Source organism: Magnolia sinica, chromosome 12, assembly GCF_029962835.1.
Source record: "Magnolia sinica isolate HGM2019 chromosome 12, MsV1, whole genome shotgun sequence".
NCBI classification, from domain to species: domain Eukaryota; kingdom Viridiplantae; phylum Streptophyta; class Magnoliopsida; order Magnoliales; family Magnoliaceae; genus Magnolia; species Magnolia sinica.
Window position 1 is genome coordinate 59,267,081 of NC_080584.1, and position 22,361 is coordinate 59,289,441.

Consider the following 22,361-nt stretch of genomic DNA (forward strand, 5'->3'; position numbering starts at 1 on the left):
CAGCTAAAATACCCTCTCTGTTGTTTTTTTTTTTTTTTTTTTTTTTTTTTTAAGTTTAAAAATACAATGACAGGAAGGAAAGCACATGGTAGAAGCAACATGCTTCAGTACATCTCATTCCAGCAAGTAGAAATTTTCAAATGGTTCAAGCGTGGCTATAAAACCTCTTGTATTGGTTGTGTTTTCTTCATTCATTGCAAGAAAAATTGGAGAAGATGAGTTGTGTTGGGATTCACATCCTTTTGGGATTCTTGAGTTTTGCTCATGCTGATCTGAAACTGGGATTCTACTATCAGACGTGCCCAAAGGCGGAGAAGATTGTGCAAGACTATGTGAAGAAACACATCCCAGATGCTCCGACCTTGGCCGCGCCGCTCTTGAGAATGCACTTCCATGACTGCTTCGTGAGGGTCGGTATCGTAGATTTTCGTCGCTTCCATGTTCTTTTATTGCATTTTTCTTTTTGTTTCTACATTTCATTTTTATTTTTTTTTTTTGGGGGGGGGGCTATGGCCTACTTTGATGAATAGTGATGGGGTTCTGTGGTGTAGATAATCCATGATATGCATATGTGGCTTCTAGGACAGATGATCTGCACTGTCCATCTAATGGGCCATGCAGTAGATAGATAAATGCCAATTCTCCACAGTTGTCCATATACTGCGGGTCCCATTGCCTGGATGGATCAGATCCTTGGACGGCCCATGCAGCGGACTCTAAAGCACATCACGGACATAATGCTGGGTTTAAGATATTTAAGGTTTATGGTTTCCTTGGTTTTTCTTCTTGACAGGGACAGTTCTTGTAAATTCCACTGCAACTAAGCCATCAGAGAAGGCAGCATTTTCGAATCTGAGCCTACGAGGATTCGGTTTCATTGATGCTGCGAAGAGCTTAATAGAAAAAGAATGCCCGGGCGTCGTTTCCTGCGCTGATATTCTTGCAATGTCTGCAAGAGAATTCAGTTGTAGAAATTGTAAGTGTTCATTAATCAGACTACTTGGAGCGGATGAATTTTAAGGAAATTCTTCCCAACACACACCAATGTGGTGTGGGTGTGTGAGATCTGGGCTATTCATCTAGTGGGGCTCACCATTAACATACTCCATGCAAAAAATCAAGTGTCTACGAAGTGGAGAATACACGTGTATGAGAAAAATTGATGGTTAGAAGGAAAAAAAAATTCTTCATACTCAACATGCATGTGTGGCCCACCTGATCAATGAACTGTGTAACTTTGGGCTAGGCGTGTACATAGTGGGCCTCACAAACGATTTCCAACTGCACGAAGAAAACCGTCAATCATCTTCAGACAAAGCTCCTTAGCATTTTCTTCTTCTTTTTTCCCATTTATTCACTAACCCATTTGCTTATTTTACTGCCATGGCAGGGAAGACCATTTTGGAAGGTTCAGGACGTCGGGATGAGATTGTCTCAAATGTGTCGGAGGCGAATAATCAAATTCCAGCTCCATTTTTCAATTTCACTACTCTTCGGGCAAGTTTTGCAAGCAAAGGACTTGATGTAAAAGATCTGGTTCTGTGATCTGGTAAGATATCCAATGAACAATCAAAAGAAGTGGACATTTTTCTTCTTCCCACCTTTTGGTGACCATACATTTTGATCCGGTGGGCCCCATCATGGTATAGGTCACACCCCAAGAACTCCCCTATCAGATTATCCTAACCATGAATTGAAATGGACAATTTAAGTCTGATACTAAAAGGGGCCCCAGCAGGTAGACAGGATCATCTGATGCAGGAAGCTTTTGGGGTGGCCCCATCCACAGTTGGATGGTCATAAAACTGCTTTGGATAACTGAATGGTGGACCCCACTACATTTCCTCATAAACGAATCAGTAAATTTCTTCAACTATTTCAGGCGGCCACACAATCGGAATCACCCACTGTCGACAATTCACCAACCGTATCTACAATTTCACTGGAAAAGGCGATGTGGATCCTTCTCTAGACAGCGAATACGCTGCAGTCCTAAGGAAGAACAAATGCAAGACTCCCACCGATAACACCACGATCGTCGAAATGGACCGGCAGTTTCCAGACCTTCGGTCTCAGCTACTACAAGCTTTTACTGAAGAGACGTGGCATTTTTTATTCTGATGCAGCTCTGACCAAAGATAGCCAGGCGAAGCAATTGTCACTGAACTTGTAAACGGCCCACTATCGAAGTTCCTCGAGGAGTTTTCTCTATCGATGGAGAAGATGGGCAGAATTGATGTGAAGACAGGAACAGTTGGTGAGATCAGAAAGCACTGTGCTGTGGTGAATAGTTAGGATTTGGGTCGATCTTAGATTTGAATGTTTGGGCCATTTGAACCTTGATTGTATGAATTTTTTAGCCATTGTTTGTGAGAATAAAACAGTCAAATGATTTGTTTTCTAAAGGACTGTTCTTGTTGAGAGTCAGTGGTCAGTGGGGAATCTATAATAATAAAAATGAGCAATGATCCAGGTCTGATGTGCGCGTGTGGCCCACCGGATGACGGCATAGCTTGATTTTAGGCCACGGTGAATTAATAGATTGATTCTGCCATTGTAAGATTTGAATAGTTGTGTCATTTGAAACTTGATTTTACGTTTATTTTTTTTTGAAACATGGATTGTGAGAATAAAACACAGTTAAATGAAGGAATCTGCTCGTGTTGATGGGAGTCCCTGATTAGCAAGGAACTTATAAAGGTAAACAAGACCAATGATCCACTGTCGATGAGCATGTGATGGAATAGTCTAATTTAATGCCACGGTAGATTCATGGTGTGGCCCAACTGATAGACGACCCATCTAGTACGGCACATGACATGGTTGAAGATCATATATTTTATGGAATGGAAGCCAAACTGAGAAATTCAGTGGGCAAGTCTTCTTCATTGGGATTCACACTTGCTAGTCTAATTTAATGCCACAGTGGATACACTATGGGCCTGATGAGGGGAAGGATGTGATGAGGTTGACCGATAAACACCTTAAATCCACGAGGCACTCTTGAATCTACGAGAGATTTTTCAAATCCACAAGAGAAATAAGATAATTTCTAAGAAATTTGTTGATTGAATCCTTATAAAAACAACCTTAGCATACCTTAAATAATTCTAAACAAATCCTAAAATCATAAGTAAAAGAGTTATAATCAAATAAGGAAACAAATTCTGAAAAATACGCAAATTCCCGCACCCATCGATCTGTCATTGACTGGCTGGGCCGATTGGTCAAAACAACCCAAAAACGTTCAGAGAATAGAACTAGAAATTCGGTGAATTTCAACCTGTCGAACAGGATTTTGACTGGTCGATCAGATCGATCGACCTATCGAAACACATCGATCAACCTATCGAAACAAACAGAAATCATCTAACAACAATTCTAGAATTTCTGGTAATTCTAGCGAAATTTCAACCTATTGACCCAATCTGTCGACCAGTGGAACTATGCTGAATGTTGTCGATCCTTCTTGGCTTTTTTTCTTTGATCCATCATCGTCATGAACAAATCCACAACCCGTTCTACATCAGTGGCCCAACTGATAGACGGCCCATCTAGCACATCCCAACTTGAAGATCATATCTTTTATGGAATGGTAGTGGCGCAGGGATGAATGTGATGAGATCGATCACCGTCTTCCTCAAGGATAGCTACTCCGTATCCATGGAGCTTTTCTGGACTCCTCACAAAGACTTTTCGAATCCACGAGGAAAGAAAGCAAGAAAATAGAAATAAATTCTAATAAATTCTAAATTGATTGATTAATTGAAATAAACGAATTCACAACCCTTTAAATAGGGATACCAAGCAATATGAGAGAAATCAGAAGCAAACTATAACTAAAACTCCCTAAAATTTGTAACTTACTATAAATAGTAAATTTATTTTTATAGTAAGTGTCCTATGTAGCTTAACCTCATTATTCTCCTAATTATTCTAAGCACTTTTCATGTTGGACACAACTCCTGAAGCCCAACGGATGAAGAGTTATAATCAAACTAAAACTTACTATTTATAGTAAAAACGGAAATAAACATGAAATTTGGCCATCGATAAGATGGAAATTCGCAAATTTGGCGTGGCCCGGCATAGACGGGTTGGTTGGATAAAGTAGCTCGTCCTTCCCCAAAATTATATATGGTACGTCAAGTAACTCATTCCGGTTTGCCAGATGTCTATTTTAAGGTTCTGACAATCTTGATGACTTTTGCCTTTGATCGGGGCTTCTCTGATCCATCTTGGACATGAAAGTGTTCGTGACCAGCTCTACATCAGGTAGCCAAGCTAGGAATTCACTGTGCAAGTATTCTTCATTGAGATTTCACACTTACTCAGCCTTGGTCTGATCTTAAAGGCCGGAACCATGCCCATGTCTGCCCGAAGACCCAACCAGTCGACCGGCCTTAGCCCAACAGGTCTGGAATGGTCTTAGGTCGGATTTTGAAATGCTCAATCCTGTCCTACTCAGAAGTTTGATTCTGTTACCCTGGCCCCATCCAACCCTACCTAAGCTAATAGAAACTGTTGGCTAATGGGCCAAACCAGAAAGTGGCCCAGAGTGATAGCTCCAAGTTAAGCCTTTAAACCCCAATCTATGGAAATCCCACTTTGCAGTTACTCTCAAATACTTGTCTATGACAGTGCAACAAAGAATACTGTAGTGATTCTCAGAGATTGAAAAGGGGAATTTGGAACACACCTGCCATCAAGTTACCGATCATGACACATCCCAGCCATTCATCAGGTGGGGCTCACTGTGAACAATACATGGCCTAACACATCATGTCACATCCCAGCCACTCAGACAAATGAGAAAATTTTCAGCTAGGAAAAACAATGAGCAAGCAACGGTCTATATTTGAAATACATGCATGCCCCATTTAATGAGTGGACCTTTCTAATGTGTCTTGGATCCCATACACATGTGCCATATTATTGAGCATGTTGCATATCGCAACAGCATTTCTCAATTAGCACATAAGAACTATTTATGACATTGATTCATAGAATAAAAAACCAGTGAAAATGAAACAAAAATGAGTTTACACAATCTTTTCAACCATGAATCTTATTTACTCTCCGGCAATTCTGTCGAATCTCACCGTCTTGCCCACTCAAGACACCCACATTTCCCAATTTGATCATGGCCTTTGAGAAACTCCGTCTAAAAGCCTTCGGATTGTTTGCGAATCTCACCAACATGTCGTTTGTGACACTGGTGAATGCTAGTTCTTGGTCTAGCTGAAGAACAGCCCTTCCATTCAGTACGGCTTGGTAGAACGAATTGTCTAGAAGGAATGGCGTGTTGGTCTCTTGATTGATGAATACATTCGGATCTGAGCTTATGTTGACGATTGGTGAGGTGGGAAATGGGCATTTCTTCTGTAAAGTATCGAGCATGGCACTGTCCATGTCAGGATCAGGGAATCCAGTGCCTTGGAAGCTGTATAAACGGTCGATGAAGAAGAGGCAGTGACAGAATCCGACGCTGTGAGCACCTGAAAATTAAATTGTAAATGGATGGTGATGATGATGTTTTAAAGGTGGGTTTGTTAATTCGATGGTGTAAATGCACCGTCTCATAATTGAGGTTGGTGAGAACATCTTCTCGCCCACACACATTGGATTTGTTCCATTGAAGAGCCCTTTTCTCCCTTCCTTTCATCTAGAAGTCATCTATACGGTGGGTCTACCTCAATATTGATGGGCCATTGCGAAGAGTTCGCAGTGAATTGGACTATCGTAGTCATTGTATTAGAGGAATGCAAATGAATGGTTACAAATTTTCAAGCACAAATGAACAATGTTTGAATTTCAATGGCCAGGATTTGGACCAATTCGACAGATAGGATCATATGATCACAACAGCTTTTTAGTAGTGAATGAACCATTGAATGGCCAACCAAATGAGATGTCCCGATCACACCGACGCATGCCACATGTACGGTCGAGATGTAGGGAGGGAAGGAGCAAAATGCTCTCTTTTGAAGTAGCACCCTTTTTTTTTTTTGAAGTAGCACCCTTGCTAGTTCTTCCCCAATAACAATAGCAACATCTTGATGATGATGATGATGATAAAGAGGAACTAAAGGTCCTGATGCATCAATACGTGTTTAGTGCCCTTCTACCCCCAATTTATATAAGTGGGTCACATTACTTGTTTATCTAGACCATTGATCAGATATGAGTACGACCCACCATGGTGTAAATAAATAGTGAAGGTAAAAGTAAAAATAAACTAGCAGTCCAGGAAAAAAAAGAAGAAGAAGAAAAGATGAAATATTAGAGGGTTTTGTGGGGCCCATCCGATCAATGGTCTAAATCATTAAACCATTGGCTAACACTATAATTGCTTATAACATTTCTAATTTCTTGAGTGCAATTCATGTAAAAATCCTCCTTACCTAGCAATGTAACTAGATCACTCAAATTGAGATTTTTCGATTGGAAGGCTGTTAAAACAGTATCAACAGAGGATGCAGGATCAGGAAGAATAGCTTCTGTAATGGAAGAAACAGTCCCATCTCTTCTCCCAGTAGGCAGCCCATAAGCCGCTCCACCTGACAACGCAACACCGTCTCGTGTCGCCAATGCCAGTATATCAGCACATGAGACGATCCCCGGGCATCTCTTCTCCAATTCAGCTTTGATCTCATCAATGATTTCAAAGCCTCGGAGACTTAGATTAGGAGGAGCTTCCTTCTCTGCTATGTTGTTTCCATGACTGTCTATAAGGACCGAAGCTTCGCAACCCTGAAAGAAAATCAGCTTCGACGGTTCAAAATCTGTCGAAAATAGTAAAAACCCATTTTCTCATACAAGCATTAGATTACAAAGGTTAAGAGAAATTTGTGAAAAAAAATAAAATTTAAGCACTTGAATCACCACCAGATCAAAATCTCTTAGGAAAGGTGGCTGAGGGTATGTATACTTGGGCACTTGATCTATTCAAGTGTGACCAATGGATTAGAAATCCAAACCGCTGATTTGATGCACTAGACAACTAATGGACCTTGTCACAAAAATCTTCAAATTTGGAGAATCAATACCAGATAACAACGACTTGAAAGTCCCTTTTTCGATGGAAGAAAAAGGCCTAAGATTGGATGGCTAAGATCTTCCAATCTGGGAATATTTCTGGGTACAGTCTATCCACATCTGACCCATAAAAAAAGATGATCTGGATCACCAAACAATGGACCCCACATGCAGAAACTGAGGTACTGAAGATACCACACCAACAAATTAGATATAAAACAATAATTCACTTCTAGAGAAAATGATCCAGTACTCTCAAATCACTATTAAATTATGGTCCACCTAGTTTCTTCAGGCCTTTTCAATAGTCCAATTGATGGATCTGGAATGTCATTTGGGTTGAGAATACATTTCATCAGTCATAATTTGAAAATCACACTGATCAGATGATCTGACCCATCCATAAGCTGGCCTTCCTTTTTATAGCCATCAGTTTTCAAAGCCATGGATGGAATGGTCAGAATTCTCTGTAAAAGCAATTCTTTAGAATCACAACTAATCCATGATGGACACCAATAATTATATAATTCAAATTATTGATTTGGCCAATTTTTGTCATAAATGATATTGACCATCCATTATATATGGTGGTTCATGAAATGTTTGCTGGACCCAATGGACAGTCCAGATTGGCCATTTAGACTGTCCAACTGTCCCTAAGCAACAAGGAAAACAAACTGTCCCTAAGCAACCAGGAAAAAAAAATTGGCAAATGCCCATTTACACATACAAAATTTATAATCCAACAGTAAGAAAAAAAAAAAAGAAAGATGAAAGAAAAATAATATTAATAAAAATGCATACACATAAATTACAAAAAATAAAAATAAAAACTAAAAAATGACAAATACCCATTTCCTCATACAAGCCTTAGCTTGCAAGTATAAAAAGAAAAGCTTCAAAAAAATCAAAGAAAATGCTTACTCTGACAAAACAGTCATGGAAATGCAATCTAAGTAATCCAGCTGGGGTTGATGGGTCCTTTAGAAAATGCTGTTTTACAATCCCTTGCACCACAACCTCTGCTTCTGGACATGAATTTCTGTAGAAATGGATTTCTAAAGAGGCTGTACTTGCTACTACTAAAACTAAGAAAAAGAGAGACCTGAGCAAAGCTGCCATTAGAGACGCATATATTCTCTCCACTACAAGATAACAGTTCTATGTAGGATTGGATGCCTTTTAAGGATATCCCGTAGCTTTTTGTTTTTTCCTCTAGATTAGTAGGAGGATTGACTTCTATGGGTTTTTCTAGTCCCGTCCACACCTCTCGGGATCATATCTGTCCATGTGACCGACATCCAAGCTGTTCATAGGCCCTAGCTCAAAGATCAGGATCTGCTGCTTATCTGGTGGGCCACGTTTGTACGTTGAATATGGACTTTTGGTATCTTTTTTGGAACTGCCAGTGATTTAATGGGCATGATTCTTAGTACATTTCATACTCAGAGTGGACCCCATTTGATGAACGGTTTGGATTCTCCCCATGCATGCCAGGGTGGCACGTGTTAGATTTGTCAAAGATCTGACTTGCATTTCTATGTAGCTCGGCGTTCCACGCTTTGGAATCTGTAATTTAATCGCACATGAGCTGCATGTAATTATGGAGTCGTTTTATTACATTGAGACGTTCAAATGCCACTGATTATCTGTGAAACTACGATTATACCATTACTTTCCGTGAACCCTTGTATGCCCATGCGCTTTTCTTGAAATTACAATTTTGCCTGCACCCTCATCGAAGGGTACACGGATTGTCTCGTGACCAGATTCTGTAGGACGCACCTTAACGTATGTATTTTATCCACACCGTCCATCTGTTTAGGCAGCTCATTTTAGGGCATGTGAGTAAAATTTATAAAGATCCAAAGTTCAAGTGTACCACACCACAGGAAATAGTGGGGATGATAATGTCCACCGTTGAAACCTTTCTGGATGAAGGGAACACATATATCAGCTTGATCCAAAACTCCCGGGGCTTGTGGAAATTTTCAACAATAGGCCATTAATCCCTCGTGTTTCCTTTAGTGTGGTCCACTTGAGCTGGAACAACGGATCATGGACAGCCTTGATAAAACACATACATCACAGTGGGGCCCACATAAATAGGTCACAAGGTATATCCTTTCTGTTCACCCGGCAATCCACGTCCCATTGAAGGTAAAATAATGAATCACACGTACGGTCCGGGTGCATCACGAGATGGAAGCCACCCAGGCCATGCAAGTGGTAACCGTGGTTGGAAGATCTAAAGTCCAAACCATTGAACTGATGGATGGACAAAAACATGACCTGACCCAAAATCTTTATCTCTGGCCAAGGGTATATGTGCGCTAATGATCCATGATCATTCCTGTATGTATATAAGATTGTGCAGGTGTGTATGTGACACACACACACACACACACAATATATATATATATATATATATATATATATATATATATATATATATATATAAATATATATATATATATATATATATAATGTGGAAATGGTACTATGAGGTCCACCTCATGGGAACTTCCCTGGGGTCGAGCTGTGTGGGCCCACCGTGATGTGTGTCAATCATCAATACCGTCAGTAAGATGTACCAATATTCCATGTTGGTGCAGGTGCCTAAAAGTCAAGTCAATCCATGACTTGGGTGGGCCACACCACATACAACAGTTGAGACGGGTAATCTTCTCATTAACATCTTGATATTCATTTATTGGGCCCACTGACGAGTGCTTTTATATGTTTTAGCATATCTTGGCATGGTTTTAGATGGTATGTCCCACCTGATTTCTGTATACAACTTATTTTTGGGATATCAAATAATCTAAAGGGGACCCATGAAATTCACCGTGTTGATGTTCAACACACATCATGGTGGCCCTAACAGCTCAACCTCATGAGAAGTTCTCATGAGGTGTACCCCACACACACACACGTGTAGAGAGAGATTCTCACCTGTGCACCTTTGCACACGTGTCATGGGCATTTAATCGGAACGGTCTATGTGATATGGCATACCATGAAACCCGGAGGGACTAATTTTCAGCCTGATATAAAACTTTGGTGGGCCATAGCAAGGAGAGGTGCAAATCAAGGGAGAAAATTGTTTTCTATTTTCATAGCCCACCAAAGTTTTGAATCAAAGTAAAAGTTGAGCCCCACATATTGGGGTGCTGAATCATGTGGACCGTTCAGATTTTGAACTCACAGCATGTACAGGGAGTTCTCAAAAAGTTTGCAAGAGTTGAACTAGTGACCAGCTGAGCATTCGGATATATATATATATATATATATATATATATATATATATATATATATATATATATATATATGCACCATTCCATCGTTGGCTAGGTCTCAAATCAAGTCAATCCATGACTTGCGTGAGCCACACCCACAAATGGGAGCCATCGTCACCAGTTAAGAACATTCATAACCAACCTTTTCAAGAGATGTGGTTTGAAAATCCAGCCCATCAATTATTTGTGTCCCACTTGGATGACTTCCACCCAGTCTAGGCATTAGTTGTTCCCAATGGTACTAATCGGGGTTTAGGGACTTTCACTCACGGACCCTCTAATCATGTCCTGGTGAATTTCACCTTTTTGGTGTGGTGTCCAACTCAAGTCATAACAAAGTATGTTTCATCGCATTTACAGTCACCATATGCATGAGTCCATACACAATCAAATATATATATATATATATATATATATATATATATATATCTTTCAAGACAAGCAAAGGATGACCTGGTACAGCACACCCAGCAAATACCATCGTACTAGTTAAGTGCATGTCAAGCCAACCCTTCTAATATATTGGCCTAAGATGACGATTATCTAGTCCCTGCTCATTACGTAGGCTATACCGTGGGCAAATCTTTCTATCTATTGATAAATAGTAAAATACAAGCGTAGTCATCAAAAACTTTATTTTTGCAAAAGGTGACCATAGGAATAGGGCAACATATGCATGCATGAGAAGGTTTCGAGTCTAATAGGTTGGGCCACAAGGTGCAATTCACTTAGTAGACAACTTCTAATCTTTCATGTGCATGCAAAATCCGATCCACCCAATAGATTTCCCATCTTAACATGCACCCTTGAAAAAAAAATCAACCGTGCCCACTTACCAAGTGAGGTACACTTATATTTTTGTTATTTATCAATGGTTATGTACTATTTTCTACAGTGTGACCTGTTTGATGGATGAATTGGGCTGATCTTTTTCTTAAGGTGATGCTCATGTTCAACGAGCTCATAACATGGATTGGATGCCACACACATGATAGATTGGAAGCCATTTTGCAAGTGGACCATTAATTATGGTCCAACTAGTTGGACTTTAATTAGACCTTTGTGTGTGAAATGCTCACACATAATTAGTTGTGTGTCCAACTAGTTGGTTTTGGGCTCACCATAGTGTTTGTTTGACATCTCTCCCATCTATCAAGGTTGTTTCATCATTTGATGTAATGTGGATCCAGCCATTAGATGGGACCCATATGAACATAAAAGTTTTTGAGTGGTTGCTCTTTTTTAAAAAAATGGTGTGGCCCACATGAAAGTTGGATTAACCTGACTTTTGTAGCATTGCATTTTCATGGTGGAACTACTTAGCTGGACAGGTTGCATGTTATACAAACACTATTGTAAGCCTTACTGCCAACTAGCTGCATTGGTGTATCTCTTTCTCACTCTCTCTGTATGTGTGTATGGATGTGTATGTAGAGACGCAGTTGGTTGTGTTTGAGCATCCCTTTTACTCTCTCTGTATGTAGAGACACCTGCATTAATGATTGTGTACATGAAATCCATAAACGTCTTGGTCTGAACTCTAGACTAACAGGCCTCTATGCATAACCTAAATCTGACCCCATTGACAAATGGGCTTAACTTTTAAGCTCGGTGGGCCCCTTGGGCCTTATATTTTAGCCTGAGTTCAGCTGAAAGCCCGACGGATTAACCCGGCCCATTGACCGTCCTAAGTCCGGATGCGGATTGCGTTCTGATAGAGTCATAATATATGTATTTTATCCAAGCCGTCCATCTATTATTTCAGATCATTATAGAGAAATTAGGGAGCTCCAAATCTCGAGTGTACCACACCACAAGAAAACAGTGGAGATTGAATGCCCATCGTTAAAAAATTTTAGGGCTAACTGTAATGTTTATTTGTCATCCACCCTGTTGATTAAGTCACTCACACCCAGATGAAGTGAAAACACAAATATAAGCTTAATTCAAAACTTTTGTGGCCCCTAAGAAAATTTTAATGGCGAGTGTTCAATCACCACCTTAATTCAAAACTTTTGTGGCCCCTAAGAAAATTTTAATGGCGAGTGTTCAATCACCACCCTTTCCTGTGGTGTGGTCCATATGAGATTTTAATCTACTTCATTTTTCAGCTCATGATATAAAATAATCTGAAATAATGGATGGATGGCGTGGATAGGACACAGACATCATTTTGGGGCTCACATAGCACTGTCAGTAGCCACCTCGCTACTGATCCTGTCAGTACGCAATCCACTTAGGGGGACGCACTTTCTTAATAAAAAGTTTATATTTTGACGATTTACATATTTACCCTCAAGTTCTACGACATTATCAATTTTACCTAAACAGCCAGCTAGTCGAGAATAATTAAAGTGTAGTCGCAGTAAACCCGGCTCTTATTCTCATGCAAGGATTACACACCATCAAATTCCCCACTCTTCTTTTCAAGATACACGGCTGTACTCGCTCCCATGCACTTTTATTTTTTGGTGTACTCTCCTCACACGTGTTCAAGATCTGAACCGCTCATCAGGCATCCCACTGCTTAGATGGCATGACCCAAGATAAGGACAATGCCTTCATCATTTGGGACACGTGAGTACAGAGAATTTGGACCCTTAGTTTCTCTTAAATGTACACGTCTACATGTGACCCACCTAATAATCAGGTTGATTGGATCTTTAAGCCGATGCATTGATAAAGTGGGTTAGCTCAGTATTCTCACCGTTCCTTTATTTTTATTTATTTTAAGAAGAGAAGGTTCAAATCCAACCGTTGGATTACAAGCTAGTGTGCACCGGGCGGATAACTTCCAACCTTTCATGTGCATGCTGCATCCAACCCAATAGGTTGGCCCATCGTGGGGATTTCCTTACATTAAAATCAGCCACATCCAATAGCAGGTGACCCTTATATTTTTCTATTTATCAATGGTTATACCTTGTTTTCTAGGTGTGACCTGACTAATGAGTATATGGTGCTGATTATTGCTTTAGCTGATCCTCGTGGTGGGATAAACCTATTTGAAGGGTCGGATGTCACTTTTTTTTTAATAGGATGAAGTGGTCGGCTAGGGGGACCATAAGTTGTGGTCCAACTAGTTAGACTTGAAACCACCTCTTTTCAAAAATCGTTGATTTGCATGTTTCCCTCCCAATATGGGCTTTCCCAACTGGATTGTGGAATTCAATAATCCAAACCGTTTATACGATGGGCCTCGCCATTGATAGGGTATACCCCAAAGCTACTCTCAGAGATTTGAATATTTCCGGCCTTTGATTGTGGAAAGGTGATGGTGACCGTCCATAGTCGAAAGAAAAAAGTCAAATGATCAGAGTAAAATATTCAAGTAAAAAGTTCTTACTTTTGGTAATGCCCCATCTCACCGCCCATGATATTAAATGTTTGAATTATTGAAAGATGAACCCGATCCAATGGGACGCGGTTTGGCTGGTGACCCAACACCAGCAAGCTAGCTCGTGTCAAAGGTTCTGTGGCACACAATGATATATGTGTTGTATCTGTGCCGTTCATCCATTTTTCTAGGTTATTTTATATCACCAGCCCAAAAAGAAGGCTGATCCAACTATTAGGTAGACCACACCAAAGGGGATTTAACACTTGCCATTGAAAAGTTTTTGGGGGTCACAGAAGTTTCTGATCAAATGCTAATAGTCCTTTTTACGATAGATCCTAATGTTTTACATTAACATAGAATGTTTTTATTTTCAACCAACGTACCACATGAGTGAAGCATCCTGGCAACGAAAAGTTGTACAATTCCATGAAGATCGCCTTGGGAGAAAAATGGAACAATCATCAGGTGGGCCTGCAGACAAATACATTGAGTCAGAACATCCTTTAGTATAATCCACCTGATGAATGGACCATCCTAATTTTTCCTCAGGTGATCTTTATGAAGTGGTTCAATTTCTTCGTAGCTTAAAATTACAAAAGTGACAGTCTACATAAAATAAAAACCATTCATGCTAAGTTAACAAACAAACAGTTTATATGATCATTCTCCTGAGATTTACTAATTCTACATTGGTGTGGAGCCATGTTGTTTCCCAAAATTATTTTTTATACTTTGCAATTTTAATTTGTTTGGTTAGAATGGTAATGAGAAAATATTTTCACCTAAAAGTCTTTTCCAAGGGCTTTATTAATATATGAACAATTACAATCGAGGTCGAAAATAGCTCAAGCTCTTAATTACATCACTTAAGGAAAACCCTTTATTGAAAGAAAAAAAAAAAAAATGTGTACTAAAATTGATTATTTTGTACAAAATTAACAAATGCACAATATCCTAATCCAATGTCTTTCATCTCAGAGTTTCGTCCAGGGCTTCAGTTAGAAAGATCTTTGAAACCTTAATGGGATGTTAGTGTTCCGTATAACCAGTAGGCCATCATTATCTTGATATACAAATGCTAGTGAGATAGGTTTATAATAGGCAAAGAACTTTTCCGAGGAAGGACTATAGCATGGGCTCGAGCTTTCCTTTTGAAGATAATTTACAGTATAAAATCTATAAGAATTTTGTAAGTTGGGCTTTATTGATCAATGGTTTAGATCTTCCTAAGAGTTGGATATCATGATCAGGCATGCTAGTGGACCTCATTAAAAATATGATTACACTAAATTCATGTAATGAGTTTCGATGTGGAGATGTAAAGCCTTAAGAGAGAGGACTTTCAATGAATTTCAACGACTATTTAAACTCAATGGGGTCTTCAAACCTACACACCTTTAGAGTTGTTTTCATATCCTAGTGCTTCTCTAAAGGTGTAAGGTGTGGAAGATCTTAGTAACTATATATTAGATATGGCTCTTCAATCAGGTACAAATTTCACTATTTGATCATTTTCAATTATGCAAATTTAGGTTTACAATGGGTATCAGAGCGGATGGTGCATTAATTACAGCAGTTCAATTCCAGTCGTTGAATCTATTATAGGATCTTTATGAGTAGATTTGTATGTTTTATTCATAAACTATTAAACTCAGATCTAGCCATTGGTGTGAGATTCTACATTTGTTTCCAGCAATAATAATAGCTCAAACCACCATTATGGTCGGGTTTTTTGTATCTATAATTTAGATAGGGTTTATGTTATTACCGGAATCGGATGTCTCAGATCATCAAGGTTAATGAAATCCAGTATTTATTTATTTTCTTTCTTACACGTGCACCCGACACACCACCCACGCACGCTGTAGTGGGATTTCACCACCTATGGGTCTCTTAACCCAAGACCTCGTGTTGAAATTGCTCAAAGTCTACCACTGAGGTAAGGTCTCGGACCCTTGAAATCCAATATTATTATCATCTATAAGATTTACTAAATAACAAAGTGACCCATAATTCATGAGGACTCCTCTGAGATTATCCTTTGACAATTAAAATTCAGATGCTCTGTTGATAAGTACTACAAAGGCTTTTCTGATTTCTGAGTTGGGTCCACCCTACAGCAATGAGATTAATGATAAAAAGTGACCCATAATTCATGAGGACTCCTCTAAGTGGTCTCCGGTGTCCATTGGATGGTCCAAGGCCCATTTTGTCTAAGTACAAAAGTCATGTAGACACATGTCCATCCATAGCCAAACGCACTGCAAATGTAGAACATGTGTGCTTGATCATATCTTTTCATTACGTGGGGTACATCATTTAGATCTTCTTACCTCAAAATCAGGCCATTTCACACCCAAGGTGTGAAATAATAAATAAAACAATTAGATGGCTAAGGAATATGAAACAATAAATAAAACAATTAGATGGCTAAAAGGTTCCTTTTAACTGTTGATTTTATTTTATTTTTATTTTTTGGCAGAAGATGGATGCGTTGTTTCCAACAATATGGAGAACTCAGGTTTCCTACACTTTTTCTTACCATGTAGGCATGTGTATCTACATGTAGATGAGCATTTCTTTTTCCTCTCTCTCTCTCTCTCTCTCTCTCTCTCTCTCTCTCTCTCTCTCTGTAGATGAGCATTTCTTTTTCTTCTCTCTCTCTCTCTTATTTTTATTTTTATTTTTATTTTTATTTTTTTATTTTACACACCCACATACACACTCACACACTCACACCACAGCGGTTTTTCACCACAATTAATGGGTACTCAAACCCATGACCTCTCGTTGAAACTCTTGTGAGTCTGCATGACTTCAAATAACACGTGGAATTAAGAAACTCATATACAGTTAAAATAAGTTAAAATTCATCACAACAAGGAATGTTCACATCCAATATTGCATATGAACTTTCGCTCAGAGACAGGGACATGGTACTGTTAGGTAATTTCCCATGAGGTCGAGCTCTGTGAGTCCAACCGCGATGTGTGACAAAAATTTGTCTTATCAATCAGATGCACCCTTCCATGTTGAGTCATGGGTCTAAAAATCAGGTGAGTCCAAGCCACACCACAGACAACAGGTGAGAGTTGATGCTCGCCCATTGAAACGTTCCCAATTAACTGTATGTAGGGCTTAGTGAGATATGGTTTAGACATCCAGCCCATCCATTATGTATGTCCCACTTGGATAAGGGGTCACACCAAATTTAAACAATTTTAAAACTCATATAGCCCATCAATTTCTTTTAGATGTTTTAGACATGATTTTCTATGATTTTTGTAAGTGGAGCCCACCTAAGTTCCAGATATAACTGAGTTTTAGCATATCCTATAACCTAGATGGGACTTACCAAATACATGGCAATGAATTTCCATCACACATTATGATGGGTCCCACAAGCTCGACTTCATGGGAAGCTCCCATGAGCACCATGAGAAGTGGTTGTTGAAAAAGGAAGTTGCAGATATCAAAATGGACTAAGTCAAAAGGTGCAGAAGAAAAAGATTCACTTTTATTAAAGGACAAATGTATCTGTTTTCCAAGACGACATGAAATACAATCAAATAAATGAAAATTAACTGATCCTAGATGACCCTGAAAGGCCAAGAACTGAATACGTGAAGCGAGGCATGACCCAATAGGGAGTGCCATAAACTGGAAGTGACGGTGATAGCAGCCGAAGTGGTTGTTGAAGAAAGAAAATGTAGATATGAGAGCTCGAAAAGACATCCAACTTTATGGCATGTCCCAAGTAGTTGACCTGTCTGTGAATCCTGTACATCAACACCCTTGTTAGAAAATTTCAGTTCAAGACCTAACTCACATAGTTGTCCAACGGAAAGAAGGTTTAACGATAACTGAGGAACAAGGTAAGTATCACCAATAGATAAATTAGAGGTAGAAATAGACCCTATATGACTAACAGACATATGGGAACCATCGACAGTTATATGACACGATTGGGAGAGAGAGTAGTTTTATGGGAGAAGATGGTGGAATCAGATGTCATGTGATTACGACAGGCAGAGTCTATAAACCATTGGGATTTACCCGGGGTGACAGACATGGCAGTTGAGGATTAGGACAAAATCTGGTAAATTAAGTCCTTCACATTAGCTGCAGTAAGAGAAGTGGACTGAGGTAGAGTCTCGAGTACAGGAGGATCAAATGAAGCGGCCGTAGCTATCTGTTGGGAAGCTCTTTTCTGCTTAAAATACTAGAACTTGTGCCATTTATCGATGGTATGACCAGTTCGTTTACACCACTTGCAAAAACCAGGCTTGGATGTGAATTGAAAGGAAGAATGTCCAGCAAAAGACTGAGAAGCACCATGAGAAGCGATGGCCATAACCTGTCAGAAGATTACATCTTCATAGTGGAACGTTGAGTTTCTTCATAGATGAGTTCACCAACTACAGCATTTAATGTTGGAAATAGCTGACGGTGAAGAAGAAAAGCTCGAGTAGATTCAAAATCATCTTGAAGAGCCATCATAAAGTGCATAAACTTCCGTCGATCAAGCCAAGTGGCAAACGTTTGAATGTTTTTAGAACATTCTAACTTAGGGTTTGTGGTAGATAAGTGTTCCCAAAGATGATTAGTTTGAGAATAAAAATCAGCAATAGACTGACCTCAATCTTGACGCATCTGATAGAGTTTAGCTTCCAGTTGAAACTCCAATGAAGCATCATAAGTGCAGTTGTATCTTTTTGCCAAGAAGTCCCAAGCAACTTTAGCATTCCCAAGTTGTGAAAGAAGACTATTGATGGATGGAACAGAAGTGTTGATGAACCAAGACAAAATTTTGTAGTGAATACTTTCTCACTCTTCCTGACGAGATGTAAAGGTATCGTCTTTCTTACCGTCTCTTGGTGTCGGTTGAGGGACTGCTCCAGTCACATAACACCATAATCGACATCCTTTTAAAAAGACTTCCATATTCTGATCCCACAAACTATAATTGAATCCATCCAATATAAGATCAATAGGACGGACAATTAAATCAAGACTCGCGACAGACAGACATATTGAAAGTGGCGTAAGCTGGCAAATGAAGAAGGAGGAGATAGGCAAAGATCTTTTACGGGAGGAAAGTTCCGTACCTTTAGAATCTATTTCTGGACATAAAGTTCTAGATCGAACTGCAAAAAAGGTGAAAAAGATCTCCAAACAACCGTTACCTTCACAAAGAGAGAGCACTGGAAATTCACCGAAGAAAAAAAAAATTATAGGCCACAAGAATGTGGCTTTGATACCATGAAGAAATAAAGAGAAAGAGAGAGGTTGTTGTAGAAATTCTGTATTTCTATGTATATATAAACTATACAAAGGGGGCCTATTTATATGCGAATGAGGCCAAACAATTATAGAAGGATAATAAATACAAAGAATAATATCGTAATATGCCAAAGAATATTATTGTAATATTCTGGCACATGTATGGTAACAAGATCACACAAATTATGGTAATAAGATCACATAATATTCTAACAACCTCATAGTATCATTTCCCATGTGTGTATACAACATGCGTATTTTAGCCGAGGTGTTAATTGCATATTACATTTGAGTAGTTAAGAGGTGGGCTTATCTTAAACATCATTTGGGGTAAAAAACAGGATAACTCATTTACCAAGTGGAATACATAGCTCAATTCAACATACATCTTATTTTCTAACCCAAATATTGTTCTACATTTCATTACATGTGGTTTTCATCATGGCACGGTCTAACTTTTTCATGGCTCAAATATTCTACTGAATTGACATATATATCAATGGAAAATGAAAACGTTGTATGTAGCAACTAACATACAAAGTTGCTTGAACATTTCTCTACCATAAATAAAGTTCTTGACTAACCACCCATCTATAAAACATGGTAAATAGAAAATCTTTTCGACAATGGCCTTCACACACATATAGCAACTCCCTTTTTATAATAATTTTAGAAATTGTTGATTAATTTTTAAACTTTTTCCTCCTCCGTGGGAAGTTACCCAAAATTGCCTTAGGATACAATAAATAGGAGGAATCAGAATATCATAGATTACCATTCTCAAATGGATAAGATTGTTTGATAGCTTTGATTTTTTGACACATAACCATACTTAAGAGGGCCCAATAAATGGATAGACCCGATTGTTAATTTGTCATACCTTGTACACCATGCATGGCCTAGTTTCTTACTAGTTTTCTCAAATTCAAGGAAAAAAAAATGAAAAACAATTAAAGAAAATTTTAAAAATAATACCTAGGTTGTTCGAGGATAAAATAAATTAAAGGTTGATCTAAAATGTAATAAATACCAATTCATTGCCATGCATATCTAAATAATAAGCAATTGTTCATAAAATAATTTCTCACTCACTAGTCATCTGTTCACCACCGGAAAGAGTTATAAATTCGTTGCTCAACAATTATCGCTCTAAAAATAAAGCAGTGTTGAAACTGATTGCCCTTATATGTATATAGATTTTGTATTTATTTTATTTTTATATATTTAGAAGTGATTCCCTTTCATGTATGACGTAATTTATTTTTATAGAGAATATATATTTTTATATAAATCCCATTAAGGCTAACGAATAGATAGAAAACTATTGAAAAAATCTTCAAATATTTTCAAATTATTAGCATAGTGCGAACCACCAAACCACCATACAACGCAACATATTTGCACCGTACAAGGATACCATCCTGCACCAAGTCACTAAAATATATAAGAAATGAATTAGTTAATTATAAAGGGTGAAATCTTAAAAAACTAATTAGTAATTAACAAAGCGTAAAGGACGCTGTCAAACCCATGTAAGAACTCTATTTAGTGGGCCTCACTGATCAACAGTCTGGATTGTCATACAGTTGGACTGGATGATTGAGTAGACCAGTGGGCCCCACTTCATGTGATGCGCTGCGCAGTCTATCTGCGTAGCTCTGCGTACTGGGGCTAGAATGCTATAGCTGTCTTACGCAGACAGCAATTTGAGTTGCACTAGGATGATACAATGTGGAGCGTGGGTGGGTTTCAAACTCTCTCTCCACAGATCCTATAAAAGAGAGCTGGGTCCCCGATCCTACACCACAGCAGAAATTCGAGTCTCATCTTATGAATTGCAGAAAGCGTGTGAAGGAGAGGAAGATCCTAAGCTCTACAGGTATTTTGGTATTCTTATTCAGCTTCCATGGCGGCGTCTCAGCTAGGTAAGCTATCCGACCCCTGATCGTCATGTCTCATGCACAAACAGATCCGTGGGCCTATTCCGCATATAGATTAAGTCCCACAGTTGGTATCAGAGCCATCTGTGCATAGGTATGGATGATCAAATCCAGCTATATTTGATCAGATCAGGAATTTTTTGAATTCCTGAAACAGATCAACATTAAGGATTTCGAATCCCATATCAGATTAACATCAGGGATTTTCGAATTCCTGAAACAGGATTTCGAATCCCAAATTCAGAATTGGGGATTTCAGTTAAATAAAACTCTAAATCTAGAAAATTAGGGATTTTCAAATCGGAATCCCTGATCCGTTAATTAGGGATTTCGAATCCCAAATCCAGATTAGGGATTTCAGTTACAATAGCCCTAAAATCTGGGATTTTGGATTCGAACCCCAAATCCAAACATCCAGATTAGGGATTTTGAATTCAGTATCCCCAAACCATGTAATTAAGGATCTAAATCCAAATCCAAAATCTACAAAGTTGGGGATTTCAATCCCATCAGGGTCTTCAAAATCCACATCCACCTCATCAAGAGCCCTCACCTGCCATTAGACAAGGCCGGCAGCCATTATCAACCTCCAATTTAGAAGTCGAAGGTGATGGCTCGTAGCCACCTTTCTTCTTTGCCTTGGAAACCATTGCCAGCGTGTCATGCTCGCATCTCCATCGCCGTTGGCCACAACTGCAGTTTTCGATGACATTAGAAGCGTCACAACCAGATCCCGTCGGGACTGCAGGCAATCTAGGCAGGAGAGATGGCGGCGGACTTACCTCTGCTCGTCATGGAAACCAGCTAGAGAGCTCGGTTTCTCTCTCTCTCTCTCTCTTTGTCTCTCTCCCTCCTACAGTGAGAGATTTTCGGAGACGAGCTCGAGCTTAGGGCATACGACCCTGTTGAAAAGCATTAGACGGGTTTTCTCCCGATTTATCTGACAAGTAAACGAACCCGAATGTATATCTTTTGGGTCCGATTCTGGACCCGATAACGAGATTACTGCCCTGTTTTATTGGGCCGTTGGGCCTGACGTCTATTAAGGGCTCATTTTGTACACCTTAGCCCATTCTAAAGTGTTCTTCATACACTCAGTGGGTCTCATCTGAAGGCCATACATGTGCACCTTAGTTGCACAAAAAATTTTGGGCAGGTTTCCCTGATGTAGAGCATTCATTTAGTCCACGATGAGTAATTTATCTTATTTGCTGGATAGTAGTTATTATTATATTAACCTTTAGACAAGTGGATCCTTGATATCTATTATGGATTATCGTCATGGGCGCTGATTCAATGACCTATCTATTCATCTGAATTATTAAGTGACAACTGTCTATCATGAGTATGTTGAAATTGTAGCACTCATTGATGATGAACTGTTCTAATTATAGTACTGATCTGGCCCTATTATAGGCCCATCACCCATCCTTAGGAGTTGATATGGACCAATGAAATATA

The 22,361-nt window shown here is 39.1% G+C and overlaps 1 protein-coding gene and 1 pseudogene across 1 annotated transcript; one reads left to right on the forward strand and one right to left on the reverse strand.

The window, feature by feature from the left end:
• The first annotated feature begins 215 nt into the window (after nt 1-215).
• Nucleotides 216-2,568, forward strand: LOC131221442 (peroxidase 39-like; annotated as a pseudogene).
• Nucleotides 2,569-4,914: 2,346 nt separating this feature from the next.
• On the reverse strand, nt 4,915-21,695 carry LOC131220096 (peroxidase 57-like). Its single transcript, XM_058215066.1, has 6 exons — nt 21,683-21,695; nt 21,526-21,593; nt 21,388-21,453; nt 14,061-14,148; nt 6,405-6,812; nt 4,915-5,498 (listed from the first exon to the last, which is right to left on the reverse strand). The coding sequence occupies exons 1-6, from the start codon at nt 21,693-21,695 to the stop codon at nt 5,056-5,058; spliced, it is 1,086 nt and encodes a 361-aa protein (XP_058071049.1). The 3' UTR covers nt 4,915-5,055.
• Nucleotides 21,696-22,361: the final 666 nt, after the last annotated feature.

Excerpts from the sequence above, each read along its gene's own strand:
- LOC131220096 (XM_058215066.1), bottom strand. Across the intron at positions 6,813-14,060 it reads CAGGATGCTTCACTCATGTG|AAAATGGGTTTTTACTATTT; the intron begins GTACGTTGGTTG and ends TGCTTGTATGAG. Across the intron at positions 5,499-6,404 it reads TGATCTAGTTACATTGCTAG|GTGCTCACAGCGTCGGATTC; the intron begins GTAAGGAGGATT and ends TTTAATTTTCAG.